Genomic DNA, 26,045 nt, shown 5'->3' with positions numbered 1-26,045 from the left:
CGGATATTGGACAGATAAAGAGTGAGAGAGTGAACGACAGTCAGACAGTTCAAATTGTCATGTTGTGCTGTTTTCCCGACCGTCTATCCCTTTCCCCCGGGCGGTTGGGGTTGTGTGTGAGTGTGTGCGTGTGTGGTGTTTGTGGCCTCGGCGGTGGTGCCTGCGTTTGCTGTCTCGGCCCAGCGGCACACACGCGCACACACACACACACTCCCCCTCCATCAGTGTCACTGCTTGCTCCTGGAGGCCCGGGGTTGCCTTTAAGAGTGATGCTCCATTCACAGCATGCACACTCTCTCTGAATGAATGGACAGATAGGTCTCCATGTTTCTGCCTCTCTTTGAAGACCTCAGCCAAACACTCACAGACGCCTGAGAGACTGAGGTACCCTGACCTGCCTACTACAGGGTTCTATTTCTGCCTCTGGGAAGCATGACACAACACAGTATTCAAATTGAGAATAGTAATCAAAATGTTATTAGGGAGAATGCTTGAGGGTAGCAGCTGGGGTGGGAGTTGTTTTGAGTTGACGTGATTCCAATATGTTATGATTATGTCTAGTGCTACACAACTGACTCGTTATCCAAATTAGCCCATGGTGGCCTACTACAGAAAAACATGATTTACATAAGTATGCAAACCCTTTGCTATGAGACTAGAAATTGAGCTCATGTGCATCCTGTTTCCATTGATCATTCTTGAGCTGTTTCTATAACTTGGAGTCTGGTAAATGATTCAATTGATTGGACATGATTTGGAAAGACACACACTTGTCTACATAAGGTCCCAAAATTGACAGTGCATGTCAGAGCAAAAACCAAGCCATGAGGTCAAAGGAATTGTCCGTAGTGCTCCAAGACAGGATTGTGTCGAGGCACAGATCTGGGGAAGGGTACCAAAAAATGTCTGCAGCATTGAAGGTCCCCGAGAACACAGTGGAACTGTCATGTTTACTCCCGCTCCCCCTCTCCGGCGCTCGACGTCGCCAGATTATTCATTATTACGCACACCTGCCACCATCGTTACGCGCACCTGCGCCCCCATGAGACTCACCTGGACTCCATCAAATTCCTGATTACCTCCCCTATGTCTGTCACTCCCTTTGGTTCCTTCCCCAGGTGTTATTGATTCTGTTCCTGTGTTTTATGTCGGTACGCTACTTGTGTTTCTTGTTTTATTGATTATTAAATTCACTCCCTGGACTTGCTTCTCGACTCCTAGCGTACACGTTACAGGAACCAACAAGACTCTTCCTAGAGCTGGCCGTCCGGCCAAACTGAGCAATCGGGGAGGGCCTTGGACAGGGAGGCGACCAAGAACCCGATGGTCACTCTGACAGAGCTCCAGAGTTCCTCTGTGGAAATGGGAGAACCTTCCAGGAGGACAACTCCTTTTTCTGAGGAGTGGCTAGACGGAAGCCACTCCTCAGAAAAAAATAGGCACATGACAGATCACCTGGAGATTGCCAAAAGGCACTTAAACAACTCAGACCATAAGAAACAAGATTCTCTTGTCTGATGAAACCAAGATTGAACTCTTTGGCCTGAATGCCAAGTATCACATCTGGAAGAAACCTGGCACCATCCCTACGGTGAAGCATGGTGGTGGCAGCATCATGCTGTGGGGATGTTTTTCAGCGGCAGGGACTTGGAGACATGGCAGGATCGAGAGAAAGATGACCGGAGCAAAGTACAGAGAGATGCTTGATGAGATGCTTGACGCTCCAGAGCGCTCAGGACCTCAAGACTGGGGCAAAGGTTGACCTTCCAACAGGACAACGACCCTAAGCACACAGCCTAGGGCCTGAATACTTATGTAAATGTTATATTTCAGTAGTTTAAAAAATATATATAAAATAGCGACATTTTCTAAAAACCTGTTTTTACTTTGTCATTATGGGGTATTGTGTGTAGACTGACGAGGGAAGAAAACAATTTAACCCATTTTAGAGTAAGGCTGTAACGTAAAACAAAATGTGGAAAAAGTCAAGGGGTCTGAATACTTTCCCGAATGCACTGTATGTGCCACCACACATTTATTCAATTGTATGAGGAGATGAACGAGGAGCTCCACGGAAGGTGGAACAGAAGTTAATTGTGTAAAAAAAAAGAAAGACACGACATTAACCTATTAAATTGTTGTCAGCATATATAGTGTCTGACTTTCTTCCTCTTTTTTTTACTATCCTTTAGTCAGCACCTCTACTAACATTTCTAACAGTCAGCTAATGGGTAAAAATGGTTAACTTATTAAATTGTTGTCAGCATATATAGTGTCTGACTTTCTTCCTTCCTTCCTTTTTTTTTTTTTACTATTCCTTTAGTCAGCACCTCTACTAACATTTCTAACAGTCAGCTTTCTACTGGACTTTAAGGTAGAAGTTGGTTACCATACGTGGGGTCCTCACGGTCCTCCTCTTCGTGGTCCTCCTCCCGCTCCCGCCTCTTGCGGTGGTGTTTGTGGCCTCTGCGATGGTGCCTGCGTTTGCTCTCCCGGCCCAGAGGCACATGGACCCCGACGTAGACCGCCCTGTGGCCTAAGACAAACCAGACCAGACCAGAGAGAGATTGACAGATTACCTGGTTTCCATTTTCTGTGAATAACCTACTTAGATAGGGAAGGAAAAGACCACATTCGTTTATTTTTGCTATTACTTTTTCCCACAATCCCTCATTATAGCTTTTGTTCCACTGGATTGTTAAGATTGTTGCTCTGAAATGCAAATGTCCTAGTTTTTGTGCCAATAGTCACTTTTGGAGGACGAGCCATTGCACTTTGAATTGTGAGATACTCTCAAGTTAGGGAATAATGAAAATAAGACAAGAGGGGAGAAGAGGAAGGAAAGGATAAGAGAAAGACACGAGTCCATCAGATGAATATACAAAGAGAAAGAGATGAAGGGAAGGAGCCATAGAGTGTTTTAGAGGGATACAGCGACTGAAAATACAAGAACAGAACAGAGGGAAAGGATAATGAAGGGAGAGAGAGAGAGAGAAAGAGACACACGACAGACACGGCGAGGGAGGAATCGGAGATACATGTGGCAATGATGTTGTTGCTAGCAGCACTCTCCGGATGTGAGCCGCAATTGACACTTCCTTTAACCCTCGAGTCTAGGTAGCCTTACTGCTATTAGCCCATAGAAACGCATTGAATAACAGATTCATACATGGAAAAATAGTGAAAAAATATCAAAAGGAAGTTTCTTTTGAAGTGTGGGAGATATAAGAAGAAAAATACTTTTGACACATATTTAAACCCTTTTTTAGGCACTAAACTACGTCAATATACACTGAGTGTACAAAACATTAACAACACCTTTTATTGAGTTACGCTCAGAACAGCCTCAATTCATCAAGACATGGACACTACAAGGTGTCGAAAGAGTTCCACAGGGATGCTGGCCCATGTCGTGTCAAGTTGTCTTGATGTCCTTTGGGTGGTGGACCATTCTTGATACACACAGGAAACTTTTGAGCGTGAAAAACCCAGCAGCATTGCAGTTCTTGACACAAGCTGGTATGTCTACCATACCCTGTTCAAAGGCACTTAAGTCTTGCCCATTCACCCTCTGAATGGCACACACCCACAAGCCATGTCTCTATTGTGTCAACATCTTTCTTTAACCCGTCTCCTCCCCTTCATCTAGACTGACTGAAGTGGATGTGACATCAATGGGGGATCATGACTTTCACCTGGATTCACATGGTCAGCCTTCGTCATGTTCTTAATGTTTTGTACACTCAGTGTATACGTCCATTCATTTTTTAAAACTGGTACCGGGCTACCTTCAGACGAGTCCTGTGACGCTTGTGGGGGGGGGGGGGGGGGGGTCGTAGAGCCAAACCACCGACATGTACGTGTTTCCATAGACACGTCATAATAGTTTGTAGGCTAAACCGTTCGGACACGACAGACGTTTTTGTGAGAAGACTGATTTACGGGATGTCTCAATATCGGCGGATTGAGACGCAGCTCGTGCAAAACATATACTCTAGCTGAAACAGACCTAAGCCCATTTTGATGCGGATTGTTTTATTGTGCTAATTTGATTTCAATCAAAAGGGTTAAAAGCATCTCCTCTCTCGGCCTCGTTCCCAGGAGATGGAACCACAGAGGATCACTCTCAATCACAGCTGGCTCACTGCCAGCTCTGTTTCAAGGGAACGCAGAGTTATTTTCTAAAATTAATATAACTAAAATACTGTCCTCATCCTGGAAAAATGCACTGTGAATGTCTGTGAGCACGTACTGTGGATGTTTCACGTTTCAAATGACTCACCATACTGATTTGTATGACCCTAAAGAGCCTGCTGACTATTTTAGTGCTTTCTTGGTCAGCCATTCCGTATTCTGTGCTGCAACCTCAAACGAAATGTGTAGCCTTTTTCTGCCAGGGCCAAGTATTGGTATGTGTTGTCTTTGCTCAGTAACTAGTAATTCGAGATAATCACAGGTCCTGTTTGAAATCCCCTTGGATGTACAGCTCAGATAGAGAAAGGTAGCTTTGTAACCTAGACAGCCAAGCTACTCAGAGGCCATGTGGACAGCTAATCATGTCCTAATCTCCCAATTTGCGGCTCATCAAAGTTAGATAACCAGAGAATGTTGGGGTTAAGTACACATGTACTGTAGTTTTATGTGATATGACACTACAATACCACAGCCGATATTATCCCTGCGGACAAAACTGGTCAAAATCGTCCCATAACCAGTTTCTGGTTGAAATGACATCATTTCAGACATTTTTCCCCCCGCTGGCATGGCATTTCATCCCATTGGAAATCCTTATTTTGTAATTGAAACTAAAGCTCTAGGCTTTGTGATATAATTATACATAATTGTTTTTATAGAGCCCTACAGGTGTTTTAAAAAAAAACACAAGGAGTCTCCAGCTGGACCTGAATAAAGCTGTACATGACAGATAGGCTCAATTACAGTTACAATATTCCTGTGGGCTCGTGTACGCCTGGCTAATGAACATACCCTTCTGGAACGCTACAGGAGTGGAGAGCCAGGCTGAAGCTGGCTTTAATCTGCCAAGAACTCAGCAACACCTGTCCTTTCTATTCACAGCACGTCTCTAGGCCTATATGTGGACAGGAAGCACCCGCACGGAGACAACTAAACAGGCATGTAGACAACAGTAACAAAGGAAAGCACACATACTGTAGCTATACACACACACACACACACACACACACACACACACACACACACACACACACACTTAGTGATAGCAAGGTTGGAGTCAATTCAATATCAATTCAGTCAATTCAGGAAGTAAATTGGAAGTGGAACTGACCCCAATCCTGACTGCTACACCACTCCAACACATCCACTATGCACACAGGACTAGACATACACAACGTTACAGTAAGTGGGTAGGGCTGTACTGTAGGGTCTTACTCTCCAGCTCTTCCGTCTCATAGTTGGTGTGGGTGGTGGAGCTGGTTTTCCCAAGGTCAACGATGGCCTCCTCGTCTAGACCCTGAGAGACAGAGACGGGAAAAGAGGTGTCGGACCTTTAATGGACCAATAAACGGACAGTTGAAACCAAGACTGAGCCAGAGGCATATCAACAAAAATAACTTTAGACGACTGCCAGAGTGGCATAACAGCACATCCAACCATTAGTCTAGGTTTATCACCGAAATCACCAACAAGATGGCTGTTTGTCTGATACTCAAGGAACAACGTGTGGAACAGCAGCTTTTGTTGCCTTCGCAGAGAACAAGCAGCTTCGACACACACACACCATTTCAGCGTGTTCGAATTTGATTTCAGGATTCAGGGAAAAATAAGGCTACTATAATATATTGTCCCCGGGAATAGGCATCTTTGACAGTATTCCTTCCTGCACCTGGGCTAGGAAATGTTAGCCTGGTCCCACCATCCAGAACACTGTGCTCTCGTTTCGTTTCACTTAACTGAAATCCGTGTAGCAAAACAGAAGACCATACGCTCGTGAGATCAGGATGGTCCTACCGAAGCGAGGGGGAAATGTAGCTTATCGGATAGGATGAAGGTGTTGCCATCCTTCGGAGGAAAGGCAATGGTACTTTATCACAAGGATATTTCAGTGAGTGTTCGTGGGGAGAGACACCCTCAAATTAAAATCTGGAACTCGAAGCCAGTTTCACTGCTTAAAAAAAAAAAAAATTGTCTCTCTAATCAGGGACTGATTTAGACTTGGGATACTAGGTGGGTGTAATTAATGAATTATCAGGTAGAACAAGAAAACCAGCGGGCTCCAGAACTTGCAGGGTATGATTTGAAAAGCCCTACACTAGTGGATTAGGCCGATATCTGCTTTAAGTATTCTTCATGGACCTGTACTGGTACAGTACAAGCATAAGGTAACATAAATCACCGTTTGGCAAGAGTAAGTAAGTAGATGTATCATTTAGCATTAATGTACTAATGCAGGGATGCAAAAAGCGGCATCCCGGAAACGGGGCAATTTAATAATAAAGTGTATTTGTTAAGGAACAGTTCCAAACATTGACACATTGATTTAGGCCTATCGTTAGTCAGGGCAAGTACATTTGTTTTTCTTCAACCAAATCTTTATTTTGGGATGTAAAATGGCATGCTATAGAAGTGTTCAGACACTTTTTTGTGATTTGACTTGGTTTTGAGAAACTTACCCCACCAGTGATAGACCTCCTCAGGCTCATTCGTCAGTATGTGGGCACGCAGAAAACACTGACAAAGCTCCAAAAAACACACAAATACGTCCTTTCAGAAACGGCAAAGCTTCCAGTATAGTGATGAGGGTCTTTAAATGTTGTACACGTAAAATTGTGTCATTCTAAACTATCTGCAATTATAGATTTTATTTTGTTGAACTCAAGCAATACTTTTTAGTGTGTAAGCATGTGCGTCCTTTCAGCAAAAATAGAGATTCTGTAAAAAAAACACTGTCCTTTAAGCTTGGCCGAATTTGCAGCATCAGTCCATAGATGGACTTTGAAATAACATAATATTAACCAGCACTGTCAGCAATGTTCAGTAACTTTAACTTTGGGAGTTACACACACATCCGTTCCTAGATGGGCTTTAAAATAATGTAATATTAAACAGAGTCTCAGCGATATGTTGGTACGAGTAGTAACGCACATATTCAAATGAGCGCGATGTCACATTTTGCTCTCACACAGGCACACAGAGTATCTGCGCATGTGCACGGGTGCGCTTCACGCTGCTACAACGTGATAGCTACAGGACCAAAGCAGTGGAGTTAGCCAACATGCTCAAACGGTCTGAGTTGCTGAATTGGACCCGATATTGCCGTTTACTTTATGCATTGTGAGTCTACCTTTTTTTTTATTTATTTATTTTTTTTTTTTTAAATTTTACCCCTTTTTCTCCCCAATTTCGTAGTATCCAATTGTTGTAGTAGCTACTATCTTGTCTCATCGCTACAACTCCCGTACGGGCTCAGGAGAGACGAAGGTTGAAAGTCATGCGTCCTCCGATACACAACCAACCAAGCCGCTGCTTCTTTAACACAGCGCACATCCAACCCGGAAGCCAGCCGCACCAATGCGCCGGAGGAAACACCGTGCACCTGGCCACCTTGGCTAGCGTACACTGCGCCCAGCCCGCCACAGGAGTCGCTGGTGCGCGATGAGACAAGGACACCCCTACCGACCAAGCCCACCCGGGCGACGCTAGCCCAATTGTGCGTCGCCCCACGGACCTCCCGGTCGCGGCCGGTTACGACAGAGCCTGGGCGCGAACCCAGGACTCTGATGGCACAGCTGGCGCTGCAGTACAGCGCCCTTAACCACTGCGCCACCCGGGAGGCCCCGTGAGTCCACCTTTAACCAGCACAGTCAGCAGTGCTCAGCATCTGAGCAGTGGAGCAGTGGAACAGGGGAGGTTCAGCCTACCTGGCTGGCAGTCCAGTGGAACAGGGAAGGTTCTGTCTGGCCTAGCTGGCTGGCAGTCCAGTGGAACAGGGGAGGTTTAGCCTAGCTGGCTGGCAGTCCAGTGGAACAGGGGAGGTTCTGTCTGGCCTAGCTGGCTGGCAGTCCAGTGGAACAGGGAAGGTTCTGTCTGGCCTAGCTGGCTGGCAGTCCAGTGGAACAGGGGAGGTTCAGCCTAGCTGGCTGGCAGTCCAGTGGAACAAGGGAGGTTATGTCTGGCCTATCTGGCTGGCAGTCCATTGGAACTGGGAAGGTTCTGTCTGGCATAGCTGGCTGCCAGTCCAGTGGAACAGGTGAGGTTCTGTCTGGCCTAGCTGGCTGGCAGTCCAGTGGAACAGGGAAGGTTCTGTCTGGCCTAGCTGGCTGGCAGTCCAGTGGAACAGGGGAGGTTTAGCCTAGCTGGCTGGCAGTCCAGTGGAACAGGGGAGGTTCTGTCTGGCCTAGCTGGCTGGCAGTCCAGTGGAACAGGGAAGGTTCTGTCTGGCCTAGCTGGCTGGCAGTCCAGTGGAACAGGGGAGGTTTAGCCTAGCTGGCTGGCAGTCCAGTGGAACAAGGGAGGTTATGTCTGGCCTATCTGGCTGGCAGTCCATTGGAACTGGGAAGGTTCTGTCTGGCATAGCTGGCTGGCAGTCCAGTGGAACAGGGAAGGTTCTGTCTGGCCTAGCTGGCTGCCAGTCCAGTGGAACAGGTGAGGTTCTGTCTGGCCTAGCTGGCTGGCAGTCCAGTGGAACAGGGAAGGTTCTGTCTGGCCTAGCTGGCTGGCAGTCCAGTGGAACAGTGGAGGTTCAGCCTAGCTGGCTGGCAGTCCAGTGGAACAAGGGAGGTTCTGTCTGTCCTAGCAGGCTGGCAGTCCAGTGGAACAGGGAAGGTTCTGTCTGGCCTAGCTGGCTGGCAGTCCAGTGGAACAGGGAAGGTTCTGTCTGGCATAGCTGGCTGGCAGTCCAGTGGAACAGGGAAGGTTCTGTCTGGCCTAGCTGGCTGCCAGTCCAGTGGAACAGGTGAGGTTCTGTCTGGCCTAGCTGGCTGGCAGTCCAGTGGAAGAGGGAAGGTTCTGTCTGGCCTAGCTGGCTGGCAGTCCAAGGAACAGGGGAGGTTCTGCCTAGCTGGCATTGCAGGTAAAAGCTGATTTATGCTTGAACCGACTATCCTGTCCGGAGGCTCCGTATGGAGGGTGTGATGCAATTGCAGAGCTTCTGTATGGTTGTGGAGTCCAAATCGAGCCCCATATCGCATCGCTGTGCACCTCCCAAATGCTGTAACAAGAGCTATGTATACGGAGGGCTACGTAAATTCCACATAGCTCTGCATTGACATGATTGGTTGTTGGTAGGTGGGGGCGGTATGTCCTGTATAAACACAAACTCACTTCCTTGACAACTTCCTTAACAACAGCCCTGCTACGTGAAGCGCAATAATTATGAATACCCTGACTTTTGCAGAGGCCGCATCGCAGTAAATGCTGTACAGGCAATACAGACATCGGCTTGACCATAAATCAGCTATAAACAGGGGATATTCTGCCTTATTTTTGACTTAAGCTTTTCGCCTGCCTTTCCACTTATGGGACGACGACTCCCATCGTTAGTAGGGCAGTCAGGATATTTTTTCTATGGCAAAAATGTAAACACGAGGCAGACCAAACTCTTTTGTCCATTAAAAACCTGCTGTATGTAAGATATAGTGTGCTACAGCTCGGAAAATAAATAAATATGACTCTGGATGACAACATAACGGTGTTTCTTTCCAACAATAGAAGAAGTTCAATCTGCTTTGTTTTTTGTTGATTATCACGATACTGGCATCGTCCCAGCCCAAATTGATAGGTTGGAGACATGAGCATCTCGTCATTATATAAAGATCTCTGGTGCAGTGGAACAGAGGAGGTTCTGCCTGAAGACGAAAGTCAATAGAAAAACTGTTGTAGGCCAGTTACAGTTGAAGTCGGAAGTTTACATACACTCAGCCTACCTGGCTGGCAGTCCAGTGGAACAGGGAAGGTTCTGTCTGGCCTAGCTGGCTGGCAGTCCAGTGGAACAGGGGAGGTTTAGCCTAGCTGGCTGGCAGTCCAGTGGAACAGGGGAGCTTCTGTCTGGCCTAGCTGGCTGGCAGTCCAGTGGAACAGGGAAGGTTCTGTCTGGCCTAGCTGGCTTGCAGTCCAGTGGAACAGGGGAGGTTCAGCCTAGCTGGCTGGCAGTCCAGTGGAACAAGGGAGGTTATGTCTGGCCTATCTGGCTGGCAGTCCATTGGAACTGGGAAGGTTCTGTCTGGCATAGCTGGCTGGCAGTCCAGTGGAACAGGGAAGGTTCTGTCTGGCATAGCTGGCTGGCAGTCCAGTGGAACAGGGAAGGTTCTGTCTGGCCTAGCTGGCTGCCAGTCCAGTGGAACAGGTGAGGTTCTGTCTGGCCTAGCTGGCTGGCAGTCCAGTGGAACAGGGAAGGTTCTGTCTGGCCTAGCTGGCTGGCAGTCCAGTGGAACAGTGGAGGTTCAGCCTAGCTGGCTGGCAGTCCAGTGGAACAAGGGAGGTTCTGTCTGTCCTAGCAGGCTGGCAGTCCAGTGGAACAGGGAAGGTTCTGTCTGGCCTAGCTGGCTGGCAGTCCAGTGGAACAGGGAAGGTTCTGTCTGGCCTAGCTGGCTGGCAGTCCAAGGAACAGGGGAGGTTCTGCCTAGCTGGCATTGCAGGTAAAAGCTGATTTATGCTTGAACCGACTATCCTGTCCGGAGGCTCCGTATGGAGGGTGTGATGCAATTGCAGAGCTTCTGTATGGTTGTGGAGTCCAAATCGAGCCCCATATCGCATCGCTGTGCACCTCCCAAATGCTGTAAAAAGAGCTATGTATACGGAGGGCTACGTAAATTCCACATAGCTCTGCATTGACATGATTGGTTGTTGGTAGGTGGGGGCGGTATGTCCTGTATAAACACAAACTCACTTCCTTGACAACTTCCTTAACAACAGCCCTGCTACGTGAAGCGCAATAATTATGAATACCCTGACTTTTGCAGAGGCCGCATCGCAGTAAATGCTGTACAGGCAATACAGACATCGGCTTGACCATAAATCAGATTTAACAGGGGATATTCTGCCTTATTTTTGACTTAAGCTTTTCGCCTGCCTTTCCACTTATGGGACGACGACTCCCATCGTTAGTAGGGCAGTCAGGATATTTTTTCTATGGCAAAAATGTAAACACGAGGCAGACCAAACTCTTTGGTCCATTAAAAACCTGCTGTATGTAAGATATAGTGTGCTACAGCTCGGAAAATAAATAAATATGACTCTGGATGACAACATAACGGTGTTTGTTTCCAACATTAGAAGAAGTTCAATCTGCTTTGTTTTTTGTTGATTATCACGATACTGGCATCGTCCCAGCCCAAATTGTTAGGTTGGAGACATGAGCATCTCGTCATTATATACAGATCTCTGGTGCAGTGGAACAGAGGAGGTTCTGCCTGAAGACGAAAGTCAATAGAAACACTGTTGTAGGCCAGTTACAGTTGAAGTCGGAAGTTTACATACACTCAGCCTACCTGGCTGGCAGTCCAGTGGAACAGGGAAGGTTCTGTCTGGCCTAGCTGGCTGGCAGTCCAGTGGAACAGGGGAGGTTTAGCCTAGCTGGCTGGCAGTCCAGTGGAACAGGGGAGGTTCTGTCTGGCCTAGCTGGCTGGCAGTCCAGTGGAACAGGGGAGGTTCAGCCTAGCTGGCTGGCAGTCCAGTGGAACAAGGGAGGTTATGTCTGGCCTATCTGGCTGGCAGTCCATTGGAACTGGGAAGGTTCTGTCTGGCATAGCTGGCTGGCAGTCCAGTAGAACTGGGAAGGTTCTGTCTGGATTAGCTGGCTGGCAGTCCAGTGGAACAGGGAAGGTTCTGTCTGGCCTAGCTGGCTGGCAGTCCAGTGGAACAGGGAAGGTTCTGTCTGGCCTAGCTTGCTGGCAGTCCAGTGGAACAGGTGAGGTTCTGTCTGGCCTAGCTGGCTGGCAGTCCAGTGGAACAGGGAAGGTTCTGTCTGGCCTAGCTGGCTGGCAGTCCAGTGGAACAGTGGAGGTTCAGCCTAGCTGGCTGGCAGTCCAGTGGAACAAGGGAGGTTCTGTCTGTCCTAGCAGGCTGGCAGTCCAGTGGAACAGGGAAGGTTCTGTCTGGCCTAGCTGGCTGGCAGTCCAGTGGAACAGGGAAGGTTCTGTCTGGCCTAGCTGGCTGGCAGTCCAGTGGAACAGTGGATGTTCAGCCTACCTGGCTGGCAGTCCAGTGGAACAAGGGAGGTTCTGTCTGGCCTAGCTGGCTGGCAGTCCAAGGAACAGGGGAGGTTCTGCCTAGCTGGCATTGCAGGTAAAAGCTGATTTATGCTTGAACCGACTATCCTGTCCGGAGGCTCCGTATGGAGGGTGTGATGCAATTGCAGAGCTTCTGTATGGTTGTGGAGTCCAAATCAAGCCCCATATCGCATCGCTGTGCACCTCCCAAATGCTGTAACAAGAGCTATGTATACGGAAGGCTACGTAAATTCCACATAGCTCTGCATTGACATGATTGGTTGTTGGTAGGTGGGGGCGGTATGTCCTGTATAAACACAAACTCACTTCCTTGACAACTTCCTTAACAACAGCCCTGCTACGTGAAGCGCAATAATTATGAATACCCTGACTTTTGCAGAGGCCGCATCGCAGTAAATGCTGTACAGGCAATACAGACATCGGCTTGACCATAAATCAGCTATAAACAGGGGATATTCTGCCTTATTTTTGACTTAAGCTTTTCGCCTGCCTTTCCACTTATGGGACGACGACTACCATCGTTAGTAGGGCAGTCAGGATATTTTTTCTATGGCAAAAATGTAAACACGAGGCAGACCAAACTCTTTGGTCCATTAAAAACCTGCTGTATGTAAGATATAGTGTGCTACAGCTCGGAAAATAAATAAATATGACTCTGGATGACAACATAACGGTGTTTGTTTCCAACATTAGAAGAAGTTCAATCTGCTTTGTTTTTTGTTGATTATCACGATACTGGCATCGTCCCAGCCCGAATTGTTAGGTTGGAGACATGAGCATCTCGTCATTATATACAGATCTCTGGTGCAGTGGAACAGAGGAGGTTCTGCCTGAAGACGAAAGTCAATAGAAAAACTGTTGTAGGCCAGTTACAGTTGAAGTCGGAAGTTTACATACACTTAGGTTGGAGTCGTTTTCAATCACTCCACAAATTTCTTGTTAACAAACTATAGTTTTGGCAAGTCGGTTAGGACATCCACTTTGTGCAGTAATTTTTCTAATAATTGTTTACAGACAGATGATTTAGTTTATAATTCACTGTATCACAATTCCAGTGGGTCAGATGTTGACTGTGCCTTTAAACAGCTTGGAAAATTCCAGAAAATTATGTCATGGCGTTAGAAGCTTCTGATAGGCTAATTGACGTCATTTGAGTCAATTGGAGGTGTACCCGTGGATGTATTTCAATGCCTACCTTCAATCGCAGTGCCTCTTTGCTTGACATCATGGGAAATTCAAAAGAAATCAGCCAAGACCTGGAGGCGAACATAGCACAGCAGGCTATGCACCGGGAGCTGCTGGAGGAACAGTGTCAGCAGACCACTCTCCTGAGAGCTGAACTCAGCCAGCTGACAGCCGCCCAGGCCAGCATAGCGGCAGGCGCAGCAGTCTCTCGTCCCAGGTTTATACTGAGGCTGACAGAGGCTGACGAAATCGAGGCTTACCTCCAAGCCTTCGAGAGGACGGCGGCTAGGGAGAAATGGCCCCATGAGCAATGCGGCCAGGCTGCTAGCACCCTATGAGGATCTGACAGTTGACCAGGCGACGCATTACGATGGGCTGAAAAAGGAAATCCTGCACCGGTATGGTTACACCCTGATTAGCAAGGCACAAAGATTCCACGATTGGGCGTATGTTCTTACAGCAACCCACGATCACAAATGCATGATCTAATTAGGCTGGCCAAGAGCTGGCTAACTGCTGAACTCCTGACGCTCACGACCATCGAGAAAGTGGTCATAGATACATTTATACGCTCTCTCCTGTTCAAAGCTAAAAAGTTATCCAGCCAAGCTAACCTGCAGAGTGAAGATCAGCAGGTGGGACTGGTGGAAGGTCAACAGGTGGCCTTGGAGGTCCTGCGCAGTGGACAATCAAGAAGGCGGAACCCTCCACTCGCCCGACGGAGCGAAAAAGGAAGGAGGACCATGCCGGGACCCCAGCCAAGGATGGGGGGGGGGGATGCCAACATCTAGCTTCCCAAGCCCGACGCCTCTTCCTGAACCTGGACAGCAGGAAGTGCTACGAGTGTGGCGATCCGGGACACATCACCTGGAACTGTCCAAACCGCGATGTCCCGAGGCCTTCGGCCTCAGCTGGTGAGGTAGTCACCAGGTGTCCCTGCGGCTTACTGAGGGCATACTGTGCTGAGGAGAGTGGTACTTCCCCTGTCACCCCGGTAAGAGCCAACAGAAAGGACACCACGGCACTTTTGGACTCCAGGAGTATGGTGACCCTGATCCAACCTGACTTCGCCCAGTCCCCGAAACTAACTGACACCGTGGCCATCACATGCATACACAGTGAGACCAAGGACTACCCTACCACACTCCTCCACCTACAGACCACAAAGGGACAACACACGGGAACAATGGGAGTTGTCCCAAACTTGCCTGTGCCGGTCCATGTCGGAAGGGATTTCCTGATGTTCCGCCAACTGTGGACCAATATGTTCGGAGATGTGGGGAACCGAGGGAACCAGAAGGGAGGAGGAAGCCTGAGAGGTGGGAGGGACACCAGAAGGAGGGATGCCCGGATGTGTGGATTCCAGGAAGTGGACCCCCAGGCATCAACCGATCCCCTCTCAGAGGGGGACTCTGAAGTCAGACTGGAGGGAGAGGTGGCGAGTCTGGAAGACATGTTCCCAATGGATCATGAGGTGGCACCAGAGCCCGTCTCTCTAGTGGGTTGGTTCGGCACGGCCCAACTGGAGGAACTTGGCCAGCGCTCTCTATCAGGTGACCGTAGTGGACGAAGAGCCCGTGGAAGGGGTAAGTCAAATAACCTACCCCCATTTCTCTATAAAGAAGAAGTTGCTATATCAGGTCGTGAAGAAAAATGACGAATATCTGGAGTTGTTGTTGGTGCCCCATCCCTTCGTACCATCTGTCCTTCAGTTGGTGCACTCCCACCTTCTTGGGGCTCACCTAGGTGTGGGAAAGACCTTAGACAGGATCAAGGCACGATTTTACTCGCCAGTGGTGAAACAGTGGAAGAATACTGCCGCAGTTGCCCGGAGTGCCAGCAGGTGGCTCTAAAAACCCAATTTTCGCAGTCCCTTAATTCCCCTACCCATTATTTCAGTTCCTTTCAGCAGGATGCAATGGACCTGGTGGGACCTCTTCCCAAGCGCAACCGAGGCCACCAATACAGTCTGGTGATTCTGGATTATGCCACCAGGTACCCGGAAGCCATTCCCCTGCGCACCATGGCCACCAAGGGAATCGCACGTGAGTTGGTTATGCTGTTCTCCCGAGTAGGCGTTCCCGACAAGATATTGACTAACCAGGATTACCCCTGGAGAACGGAACGGACAACGAGAACGGCTTGTGGACTGTGAAGTAATTAGTGAATTCCCCCTTCTTCCCCAGTGTACAAAAATCCCTAAAACTTCCCATTTGCATTCTAGTTGTGCTACTGGTGCATGTTTTGTTATTGAACTTGGTGACGCAGAAACCACACACCCTTGAGCTTGCTACAGCATCATTAAATATATTGGAGGCAAAAATTACAGACAGTAATGTACAAATAGCTAAATCAAACTCAACTGGATGTACATGGTATTGATTTTAATATAATTTAAAGGTATAGGTCTATAGAGGGGTTGGAACAGATATTATATTCCAATAATTTAATTCTGAACAGAATCCCTATTATTTTCGTTCCGTTCTACTGTTCCGACCTGTAAAATAAAGTTCTGAACCGGTTCGAACCAAAAAAGTACCCGTTTATATCGTTCCTTTTTAAACCTCTGAAATATATATATTTTTAAATACATTTAGCTCGACATTATTTACTTCACCAATCAGTGCTGATAGAGCAGTTTAGGAGAGGGCAAGCAAGCTATAGTTGTTAACATGCACGATGGACAGACAAATATAGGGCGAGAGATGTGATTTTTGCAGGTGGGGAGAAAGCAAGAGAGGGTGGATGAGGAGGCTTGGTTTGAAGCGCTTGGCATCTTGTTATGACATGCATTATTTGAATTAGGCCCACGGAATTATACCTACAGAGGATTCGATTGGCTTCTATGGAGGAACTTTGAATGTCTTTGAACAATCGAGAGTTGGCTTAACGTTGGACTAGAGCGAAAGCAAGCATGTGTGTGCAGAGCGGCACAAGAACTAAACACGCTTACCTTTTTGTAGTTAATAAATCCAATGTGAAACATGATAACTATAGTATCCTTAACTAGCATTGAAAAAGTGAATCCATTCTTCTGTAATTACAGTAGGCTACAATATCCTATGCTTCGGAAGGAGAGAGGCAGGTAGCCCACACACGAACAAAGATTTTCAGCTGGCAGGCAGACACTGGAATACGTTTCTGAGTGATAGAGAGATGGCTTTGCATAGGAGCTTTGTTTTTTTGGTGGGACTGAAAAAAATGCCCGGAAAGTAAAGCGCTATTAATCGGTTCTCATGCTTTTAAAATCTTGGTTCTGCTACAGTATAGATCACTTAGGTTCTGATTCTGTTCCTCCAGTTTTTGGTACTGTTTCCTGAACCGGTTCCAACCCCTGGGTCTATGTAGCCTATACTGTATTTATATTTTAATACAGTCATCTCGGTTTTCATTGAATCATACTTTTATCATAAGCTTGTTATTAACATATGCAAAGAAATCGGCATCATTGTATTTGTAGTCATATTCATTCTGAAGTTATCGGCGGTCACAGAATGACATACAAATCAAGATGTTTATCTTTAGCGGAGATCTTCTGTGTATAAAATGACACGGAAAGGCCAAACATTTTCTAACAACGCACTTCGCTGTTCTGGTCTGGAAGGCAAACGGGTTTGGTAAATAACAAGCGTTTTCAAGAGCAATAGTTTTAGGAAACAGCTCTGAGATTTAACGATGCTCCTGCGAAGGTTCAAACGATGAACTTTGCCTTACAGTGCTTTTGGGAAACTTATGATGCAGCAGAACATCTTTTAAGTTTTAATAAGGTGGCTTTGGATAATACAGTGCCTTGCGAAAGTATTCGGCCCCCTTGAACTTTGCGACCTTTTGCCACATTTCAGGCTTCAAACATAAAGATATACAACTGTATTTTTTTGTGAAGAATCAACAACAAGTGGGACACAATCATGAAGTGGAATGACATTTATTGGATATTTCAAACTTTTTTAACAAATCAAAAACTGAACAATTGGGCGTGCAAAATTATTCAGCCCCCTTAAGTTAATACTTTGTAGCGCCACCTTTTGCTGCGATTACAGCTGTAAGTCGCTTTTGGTATGTCTCTATCAGTTTTGCACATCGAGAGACTGAAATTTTTTCCCATTCCTCCTTGCAAAACAGCTCGAGCTCAGTGAGGTTGGATGGAGAGCATTTGTGAACAGCAGTTTTCAGTTCTTTCCACAGATTCTCGATTGGATTCAGGTCTGGACTTTGACTTGGCCATTCTAACACCTGGATATGTTTATTTTTGAACCATTCCATTGTAGATTTTGCTTTATGTTTTGGATCATTGTCTTGTTGGAAGACAAATCTCCGTCCCAGTCTCAGGTCTTTTGCAGACTCCATCAGGTTTTCTTCCAGAATGGTCCTGTATTTGGCTCCATCCATCTTCCCATCAATTTTAACCATCTTCCCTGTCCCTGCTGAAGAAAAGCAGGCCCAAACCATGATGCTGCCACCACCATGTTTGACAGTGGGGATGGTGTGTTCAGGGTGATGTGCTGTGTTGCTTTTACGCCAAACATAACGTTTTGCATTGTTGCCAAAAAGTTCAATTTTGGTTTCATCTGACCAGAGCACCTTCTTCCACATGTTTGGTGTGTCTCCCAGGTGGCTTGTGGCAAACTTTAAAACAACACTTTTTATGGATATCTTTAAGAAATGGCTTTCTTCTTGCCACTCTTCCATAAAGGCCAGATTTGTGCAATATACTTTTGTCCTATGGACAGAGTCTCCCACCTCAGCTGTAGATCTCTGCAGTTCATCCAGAGTGATCATGGGCCTCTTGGCTGCATCTCTGATCAGTCTTCTCCTTGTATGAGCTGAAAGTTTAGAGGGACGGCCAGGTCTTGGTAGATTTGCAGTGGTCTGATACTCCTTCCATTTCAATATTATCGCTTGCACAGTGCTCCTTGGGATGTTTAAAGCTTGGGAAATCTTTTTGTATCCAAATCCGGCTTTAAACTTCTTCACAACAGTATCTCGGACCTGCCTGGTGTGTTCCTTGTTCTTCATGATGCTCTCTGCGCTTTTAACGGACCTCTGAGACTATCACAGTGCAGGTGCATTTATACGGAGACTTGATTTTTATTTATTTATTTTTATTTCACCTTTATTTAACCAGGTAGGCAAGTTGAGAACAAGTTCTCATTTACAATTGTGACCTGGCCAAGATAAAGCAAAGCAGTTCGACACACAACGACACAGAGTTACACATGAAGTAAAACAAACATACAGTCAATAATACAGTATAAACAAGTCTAAATACGATGTGAGCAAATGAGGTGAGATAAGGGAGGTAAAGACAAAAAAAAGGCCATGGAGGCAAAGTAAATACAATATAGCAAGTAAAACAGTGGAATGGTAGATTTGCAATGGAAGAATGTGCAAAGTGCAAAGTAGAAATAAAAATAATGGGGTGCAAAGGAGCAAAATAAATAAATTAAATACAGTAGGGAAAGAGGTAGTTGTTTGGGCTAAATTATAGGTGGGCTATGTACAGGTGCAGTAATCTGTGAGCTACTCTGTCAGTTGGTGCTTAAAGCTAGTGAGGGAGATAAGTGTTTCCAGTTTCAGAGATTTTTGTAGTTCGTTCCAGTCATTGGCAGCAGAGAACTGGAAGGAGAGGCGGCCAAAGAAAGAATTGGTTTTGGGGGTGACTAGAGAGATATATCTGCTGGAGCGTGTGCTACAGGTGGGAGAAGCTATGGTGACCAGCGAGCTGAGATAAGGGGGGACTTTACCTAGCAGGGTCTTGTAGATGACATGGAGCCAATGGGTTTGGCGACGAGTATGAAGCGAGGGCCAGCCAACGAGAGCGTACAGGTCGCAATGGTGGGTAGTATATGGGGCTTTGGTGACAAAACGGATTGCACTGTGATAGACTGCATCCAATTTGTTGAGTAGGGTATTGGAGGCTATTTTGTAAATGACATCGCCAAAGTCGAGGATTGGTAGGATGGTCAGTTTTACAAGGGTATGTTTGGCAGCATGAGTGAAGGATGCTTTGTTGCGAAATAGGAAGCCAATTCTAGATTTAACTTTGGATTGGAGATGTTTGATATGGGTCTGGAAGGAGAGTTTACAGTCTAACCAGACACCTAAGTATTTGTAGTTGCCCACATATTCTAAGTCAGAGCCGTCCAGAGTAGTGATGTTGGACCGGCGGGTAGGTACAGGTAGCGATCGGTTGAAGAGCATGCATTTAGTTTTACTTGTATTTAAGAGCAATTGGAGGCCACGGAAGGAGAGTTGTATAGCATTGAAGCTTGCCTGGAGGGTTGTTAACACAGTGTCCAAAGAAGGGCCAGAAGTATACAGAATGGTGTCGTCTGCGTAGAGGTGGATCAGAGACTCACCAGCAGCAAGAGCGACCTCATTGATGTATACAGAGAAGAGAGTCGGTCCAAGAATTGAACCCTGTGGCACCCCCATAGAGACTGCCAGAGGTCCGGACAGCAGACCCTCCGATTTGACACACTGAACTCTATCAGAGTAGTAGTTGGTGAACCAGGCGAGGCAATCATTTGAGAAACCAAGGCTGTCGAGTCTGCCGATGAGGATGTGGTGATTGACGGAGTCGAAAGCCTTGGCCAGATCAATGAATACGGCTGCACAGTAATGTTTCTTATCGATGGCGGTTAAGATATCATTTAGGACCTTGAGCGTGGCTGAGGTGCACCCATGACCAGCTCTGAAACCAGATTGCACAGATTGAGTAGCCAGGTGGAAAGCATGGCCAGCCGTAGAAAAATGCTTATTGAAATATTCAATTATGGTGGATTTATCAGTGGTGACAGTGTTTCCTGTCTTCAGTGCAGTGGGCAGCTGGGAGGAGGTGTTCTTATTCTCCATGGACTTTACAGTGTCCCAGAACTTTTTTGAGTTAGTGTTGCAGGAAGCAAATTTCTGCTTGAAAAAGCTAGCCTTGGCTTTTCTAACTGCCTATGTATAATGGTTTCTAGCTTCCCTGAACAGCTGCATATCACGGGGGCTGTTCGATGCTAATGCAGAACGCCATAGGATGTTTTTGTGTTGGTTAAGGGCAGTCAGGTCTGGGGAGAACCAAGGGCTATATCTGTTCCTGGTTCTAAATTTCTTGAATGGGGCATGTTTATTTAAGATGGTTAAAAAAATATCCAGGCATCCTCTACTGACGGGATGAGATCAATATCCTTCCAGGATACCCCGGCCAGGTCGATTAGAAAGGCCTGCTCGCTGAAGTGTTTCAGGGAGCGTTTTACAGTGATGAGTGGAGGTTGTTTGACCGCTGACCCATTACGGATGCAGGCAATGAGGCAGTGATCGCTGAGATCTTGGTTGAAAACAGCAGAGGTGTATTTAGAGGGCAAGTTGGTTAGGATGATATCTATGAGGGTGCCCGTGTGAGGGTGCCCGTGTTTAAGGCTTTGGGGAGGTACCTGGTAGGTTCATTGATAATTTGTGTGAGGTTGAGGACATCAAGTTTAGATTGTAGGATGGCTGGGATTACACACAGGTGGATTGTATTTATCATCATTAGTCATTTAGGTCAACATTGGATCATTCAGAGATCCTCACTGAACTTCTGGAGAGAGTTTGCTGCACTGAAAGTAAAGGGGCTGAATAATTTTGCACGCCCAATTTTTCAGTTTTTGATTTGTTAAAAAAGTTTGAAATATCCAATAAATGTCGTTCCACTTCATGATTGTGTCCCACTTGTTGTTGATTCTTCACAAAAAAATACAGTTTTATATCTTTATGTTTGAAGCCTGAAATGTGGCAAAAGGTCGCAAAGTTCAAGGGGGCCGAATACTTTCGCAAGGCACTGTAAATGAATCCTCAAGATGTCTGTGACAGGCTATTGAAACGCCATAAATAAAGCAATACTATGAGCCCAATGAAATGAAATAGAGTAATAGTCATGATCGTGGCAGTACATCAGAGCACTAGACAAAAGGACCATTTACACCGTTCCAAAAATGTATTCATATTTCACGCCTTGTAGCAACAACACTGCCTAACAGAAACGTTCACACTTCATAGTGACAACCTCTTGGTCACAAAGTCCAATTAAAAACGGTATTTTTTTTTATCAGTGCTATACTGATAATCATAATTACACTTGATATGTGACCGGAATCCAACCAAACATAATAAGAGCGCATCACTCTGCTTCCTCCAATACAAAATCTTTTATCCCTCATTAGTGATGTTTCACACCATTCCCCTCTGCCCCCCCCCCCCCGGGGAGGACAGACACGGCTCTCAATCTATTTCAGCCCCACATGAGGTATTGTGACTGGGAGAGGAGGCTATTTTTGACCTGCCTGAGCCTCCATAACAGATGCAAAAAAAATACCACAGGGTGAACCAGAACTCTGCTGGCTTAGATCTACTATACTGAGGAGTTTGGCTGGATTAAGTTGGATACGGGGACATGTTGTATGGCTAAAAGAGGGGAAAAGTAATGTTGCTATAAGTAGAATTCTCTAGTGTTTCTGGCTTTTATTTCTGTAAAACCAGGTGTGCTGTCCACTGGACCGCTCCGTTATGGTTTAGAAACCATCGGAGCAGCACTTGCACTTGTCCAGTCCGTAATTACAGACAGGTTATTTCAGAAATTCTTAATACAATAGAAATAAGCCTATTAGGGCTGGGTGCTATTAAATATTTTACTAAATGACGGTACTGACGCAGGGACTGCTTTGGGTTTTTACTTTACCTTCCATAATGGTATTTCAACTTTTGTTTGTTAAATCGGATACACCAATCCGTTTTTATAGTTTACTCCGCTACTTGTGTCGTCTCTCTCTCTCTCACCAAACCCCACCACCTGTCACTCAAGGAGCGCAGTTGTTGTTACTCGATCACAAGGCCATATGCAGACAGTTCCCTCTGAGTTACTCTTTGGTCTGCATGGTCAACGGAGCAGATGCATCAATATGTTGACAACCATGCTGCTTTCCACTTTACTTCTTAATATGAATCCGCAAGTGTTCTATAACTATAACTACACTATTAGTTTGTGTTTCTTACCGTCTGCAAACAGCTAGCTCCTCTTTGCTTAGCAAGTTATGGCTCGAATAAATCGTGTTAGCCGCTAATTCTTATCGATACCTAGGTAGCTAGCTACTAAATGTCAGAGCAAGCGTAGCTAGCTAATAAAGCCTGATACCAGTACTGGTGTAGGCCTAAATCAGCATGTTTTTTTCTAAATGAGAGGGGAACAGGCAAAGCATGAATATGTTGACTACATGAAGTAAGAGAAAACATTTAATGTAGCCAAAGATTATAGGGTCCCACACCCCTGGGAAACGCTGACCAACACTTTGGTTCCTACCCTGTCACAATAACGCATCCAAAAATATCCTATTAGTATTCTAATTCCTAATTCCACGAACGCCTCCCTAGCTTTGCCATCCGTTGTCATGTCAAACGGCACTGTATTCAAAGTGCCCAACAGTTCACCCAAGTGTTTTGATCTACATTGCAAGTCAAATCGCAAATGCAATATTTGGTCAAAAATAAGGTCTACATTTTTGTGCAGCCCTACATGACAGTGTGGAAATTATCTCAAATTAGATCAACTTTTGGTTGAAATTTGATTGAACTGTATAAAACAATCAGAATGGGGAAAGACATCCTAGGGTCATGCCATATCGCCCAGCCCTAAGGCCTATATGGTACTAGGTTGGTAAGTGATGAATAAGAATATCAGTGTATTTGACGGCTTTAAATGCAACACCAGAATTTGAGATATCCCACCAATCACAAAGAAACACTGCTGCTAAGCAGCGGAGAGAGCTGATGGATGTTAAACACACAGTAGGAGGATAGGAACATGAAATTCACAGAGTACATATCTCTGACATTGGGGTCCCTTTTGCTCCGACCCCTCTCTCCACTGAACTATGCAAGCCCCTCTTGCACTGAGCCCCCATTCTCATGAAGAGCACGTATGCTCGAGCTACTACAAACAGAGACACAGATACAGATACAGACACACAGAGGTACACCACACACACACACACACACACACATTTGCAGTGCTCACAAAGGCAGTTCCCCAAGGAGAAGAGCATCCACGGTGAAGGACACTGTTTGAAGGACACTTCATGGTGGTAATCTAGCGGTTAAGAGCGTTGGGACGGTAACTGAAAGGGTGCTGGTTCGAATCCAAGAGCCGACTAAGTGAAAAATCTGTTGATGTGCCCTTGAGCAAGGCACTTAATCATAATTGCTCCTGTAAATCGCTTTGGATTAGAGGGTCTGTGAAATGACTAAAATGCAAATGAGAGCACTGTCTGAGAGACAAACGAGATTGGCAGAATAGTCAGCTCTGGCAATCAGTGTGCAAGTGTGTCTTAGGACTGCCAACAACACAAAGCTGTGTTTTAAATCTAAACTAGGCCTAGCTAAAAGTCTTACAAGAGTCAATTAAAATGGAACAAATAGTATTTTTCATATCAGTCACAGCACAAGTGACATGCGTCTTGAAAAAAACGTTTCTACCACACACAGCTAGTCTACCTGTAAACAGAGAGTGCACACATACAAAACATGCTCTTTTCATGACATAGACTTACTATGTGAATCCATGTGAAAGCTATGATCCCTTGTTAAATCAACTTCAATCATCGTAGATATAGGGTATGAGACAGGTTAAAGAAGGATTTTTAAGCCTTGAGACAATTGAGACATGGATTCCGTATGTGTCATTCAGAAGGTGAATGGAAAAGACAAAAGATGAAGTGCCTTTGAACGGGGCATACCCTTCATCTAGGTGGCAGGCGCCCCGGTTTGTGTCAAGAACTGAAACGCTGCTGGGTTTTTCACGCTCAACAGTTTCCCGTGTGTATCAAGAATGGCCCACCACTCAAAGGACATCCAGCCAACTTGACATAATTGTGGGAAGCATTGGAGTCAATATGGGCCAGCATCCCTGTGGAACGCTTTCGACACCTTGTGTAGAGTTCATGCCCTGACGAATTGAGGCTGTTCTGATGCCAAAAGTGGTGGGTGCAACTCAATATTAGCAAAGTCTTCTTTTGTACACTCATTAGTATGGCCTTTGGGTCTCCATCTCACCCCTCACGAGATAGCATCCATAATCGATTTCAAGAGTCATCACACTGGTCGGGGAACTGCAGCAGTGATCTATTCCAATCCTTTCCATGGACTGTCTTACGATGACATTGAGATTCACACCACCTATACATTACCATAATCGCCTCTCTCCTGTTTGAAATACCACCTTGGGAGAACAGCGAGCACCTGCCTGTTGACCTGACATCTGTGTCCCAAATGGCACCCTATTCCCTGCATAGTGCACTACGTTTGACCAGAGCCCTACGGACCCTGGTTGAAAGTAGTGTACAGCATAGGGAAAAAGGTGCCATTTGGCAAGTAACCGACTTCTCTTCTGCTGCTCGTGGATTTCCACGGCAATTAGCTCTCTGACAGTCTCTTGATGGGTGAACGGTAATAAAAGTGAGAGGTGAGCCAGGAAATAAAGACAGGGGTTTGATAGCGGGCCAGGACTAGGTGGAGTGATGATGCTGGGCTCAGTGGGCTGCATAACTACTGTTGTTGACTGTTCATTGTGATGGGGACTTGGGGAGGCTAGAGACTGAATCCGTTTAATACATTCACCGGATACAAGGCATCAAATAGGCTAGGCTATACTAAGCCAACGTTTACACTTGAGAAAAGCAGATTATTCCAAGGTTCATTACCAGTTCAAAGCCTCTTAAAATATACCTAGTGCCAATGGAAATCTATTATCATGATGTTTATGAGCATGTCAAGAAATAAAATAACCGTCATAACATTATATGATGACCGGACACCGCAGTCATATATCTATAGCACCAGTCAAATGTTTGGACACCTACTTTATACTATTTTCTACATTTTAGAATAACAGTGAAGGCATCAAAACTATGAAATAACACATATGGAATCATGTAGTAACCAAAAAGCATTAAACAAATAGAAAAATATTTTATATTTTTCAAAGTAGCCACTCTTTGCCTTGATGACAGCTTTGCACACTCTTTACATTCTCTCAACCAGCTTCACCTGGAATGCTTTTCCAATGGCCTTGAAGGAGTTCCCACATGTGCTGAGCACTTGTTGGCTGCTTTTCCTTCACTCTGCGGTCCAACTCATCCCAAACCATCTCAATTGGGTTGAGATCGGGGGATAGTAGAGGCCAGGTCATCTGATGCAGCACTCCATCACTCTCCTTGGTTAAATAGCCCTTACATAGCCTGGAGGTGTGTTTTGGGACATTGTCCTGTTGAAAAACAAATGACAGTCCCACTGAGCACACAACAGATGGGACGGCGTATTGCTGCAAAATGCTGTGGTAGCCATGCTGGCTAAGTGTGCCTTGAAATCTAAATAAATCACAGACACTGACACCAGCAAAGCACCCCCACACCATCACACCCCCCCCTCCTCCTCCTTTTTTGGGCTGCAATTTCTGAGGCTGATAACTCTAATGAACTTATCCCCTGCAGCAGAGGTAACTCTGGGTCTTTCCTTTCCTGTGGCAGTCCTCATGAGAGCCAGTTTAATCAAAGCCAGCAGCATACCACCCTGCATCCCACTGCAGGCTTGCTTCTGAAGCTAAGCAGGGTTGGTCCTGGTCAGTCCCTGGATGGGAGA

The 26,045-nt window shown here is 46.0% G+C and overlaps 1 protein-coding gene across 4 annotated transcripts in view; it reads right to left on the bottom strand.

The window, feature by feature from the left end:
* The window catches only part of LOC139392353 (sodium bicarbonate cotransporter 3-like), a 78,290-nt gene that overhangs the window by 34,341 nt on the left and 17,904 nt on the right, over nucleotides 1-26,045 (bottom strand). For all 4 annotated transcript variants that reach the window (XR_011629662.1, XM_071140284.1, XM_071140282.1 and 1 more), the window contains exons 2-3: nucleotides 5,410-5,491; nucleotides 2,390-2,536 (exon numbers count right to left, since the gene is read on the bottom strand). Coding sequence is in view for 3 of the 4 variants with exons in the window: in XM_071140284.1 (XP_070996385.1) it covers nucleotides 2,390-2,536; nucleotides 5,410-5,491 (229 nt within the window). In the remaining variant the exon portion in view is untranslated. The remainder of the gene's footprint in view (nucleotides 1-2,389; nucleotides 2,537-5,409; nucleotides 5,492-26,045) is intronic.

This window comes from Oncorhynchus clarkii, chromosome 32 (assembly GCF_045791955.1).
Source record: "Oncorhynchus clarkii lewisi isolate Uvic-CL-2024 chromosome 32, UVic_Ocla_1.0, whole genome shotgun sequence".
NCBI lineage: Eukaryota > Metazoa > Chordata > Actinopteri > Salmoniformes > Salmonidae > Oncorhynchus > Oncorhynchus clarkii.
This window is presented reverse-complemented; position numbering and strand designations above follow the sequence as displayed.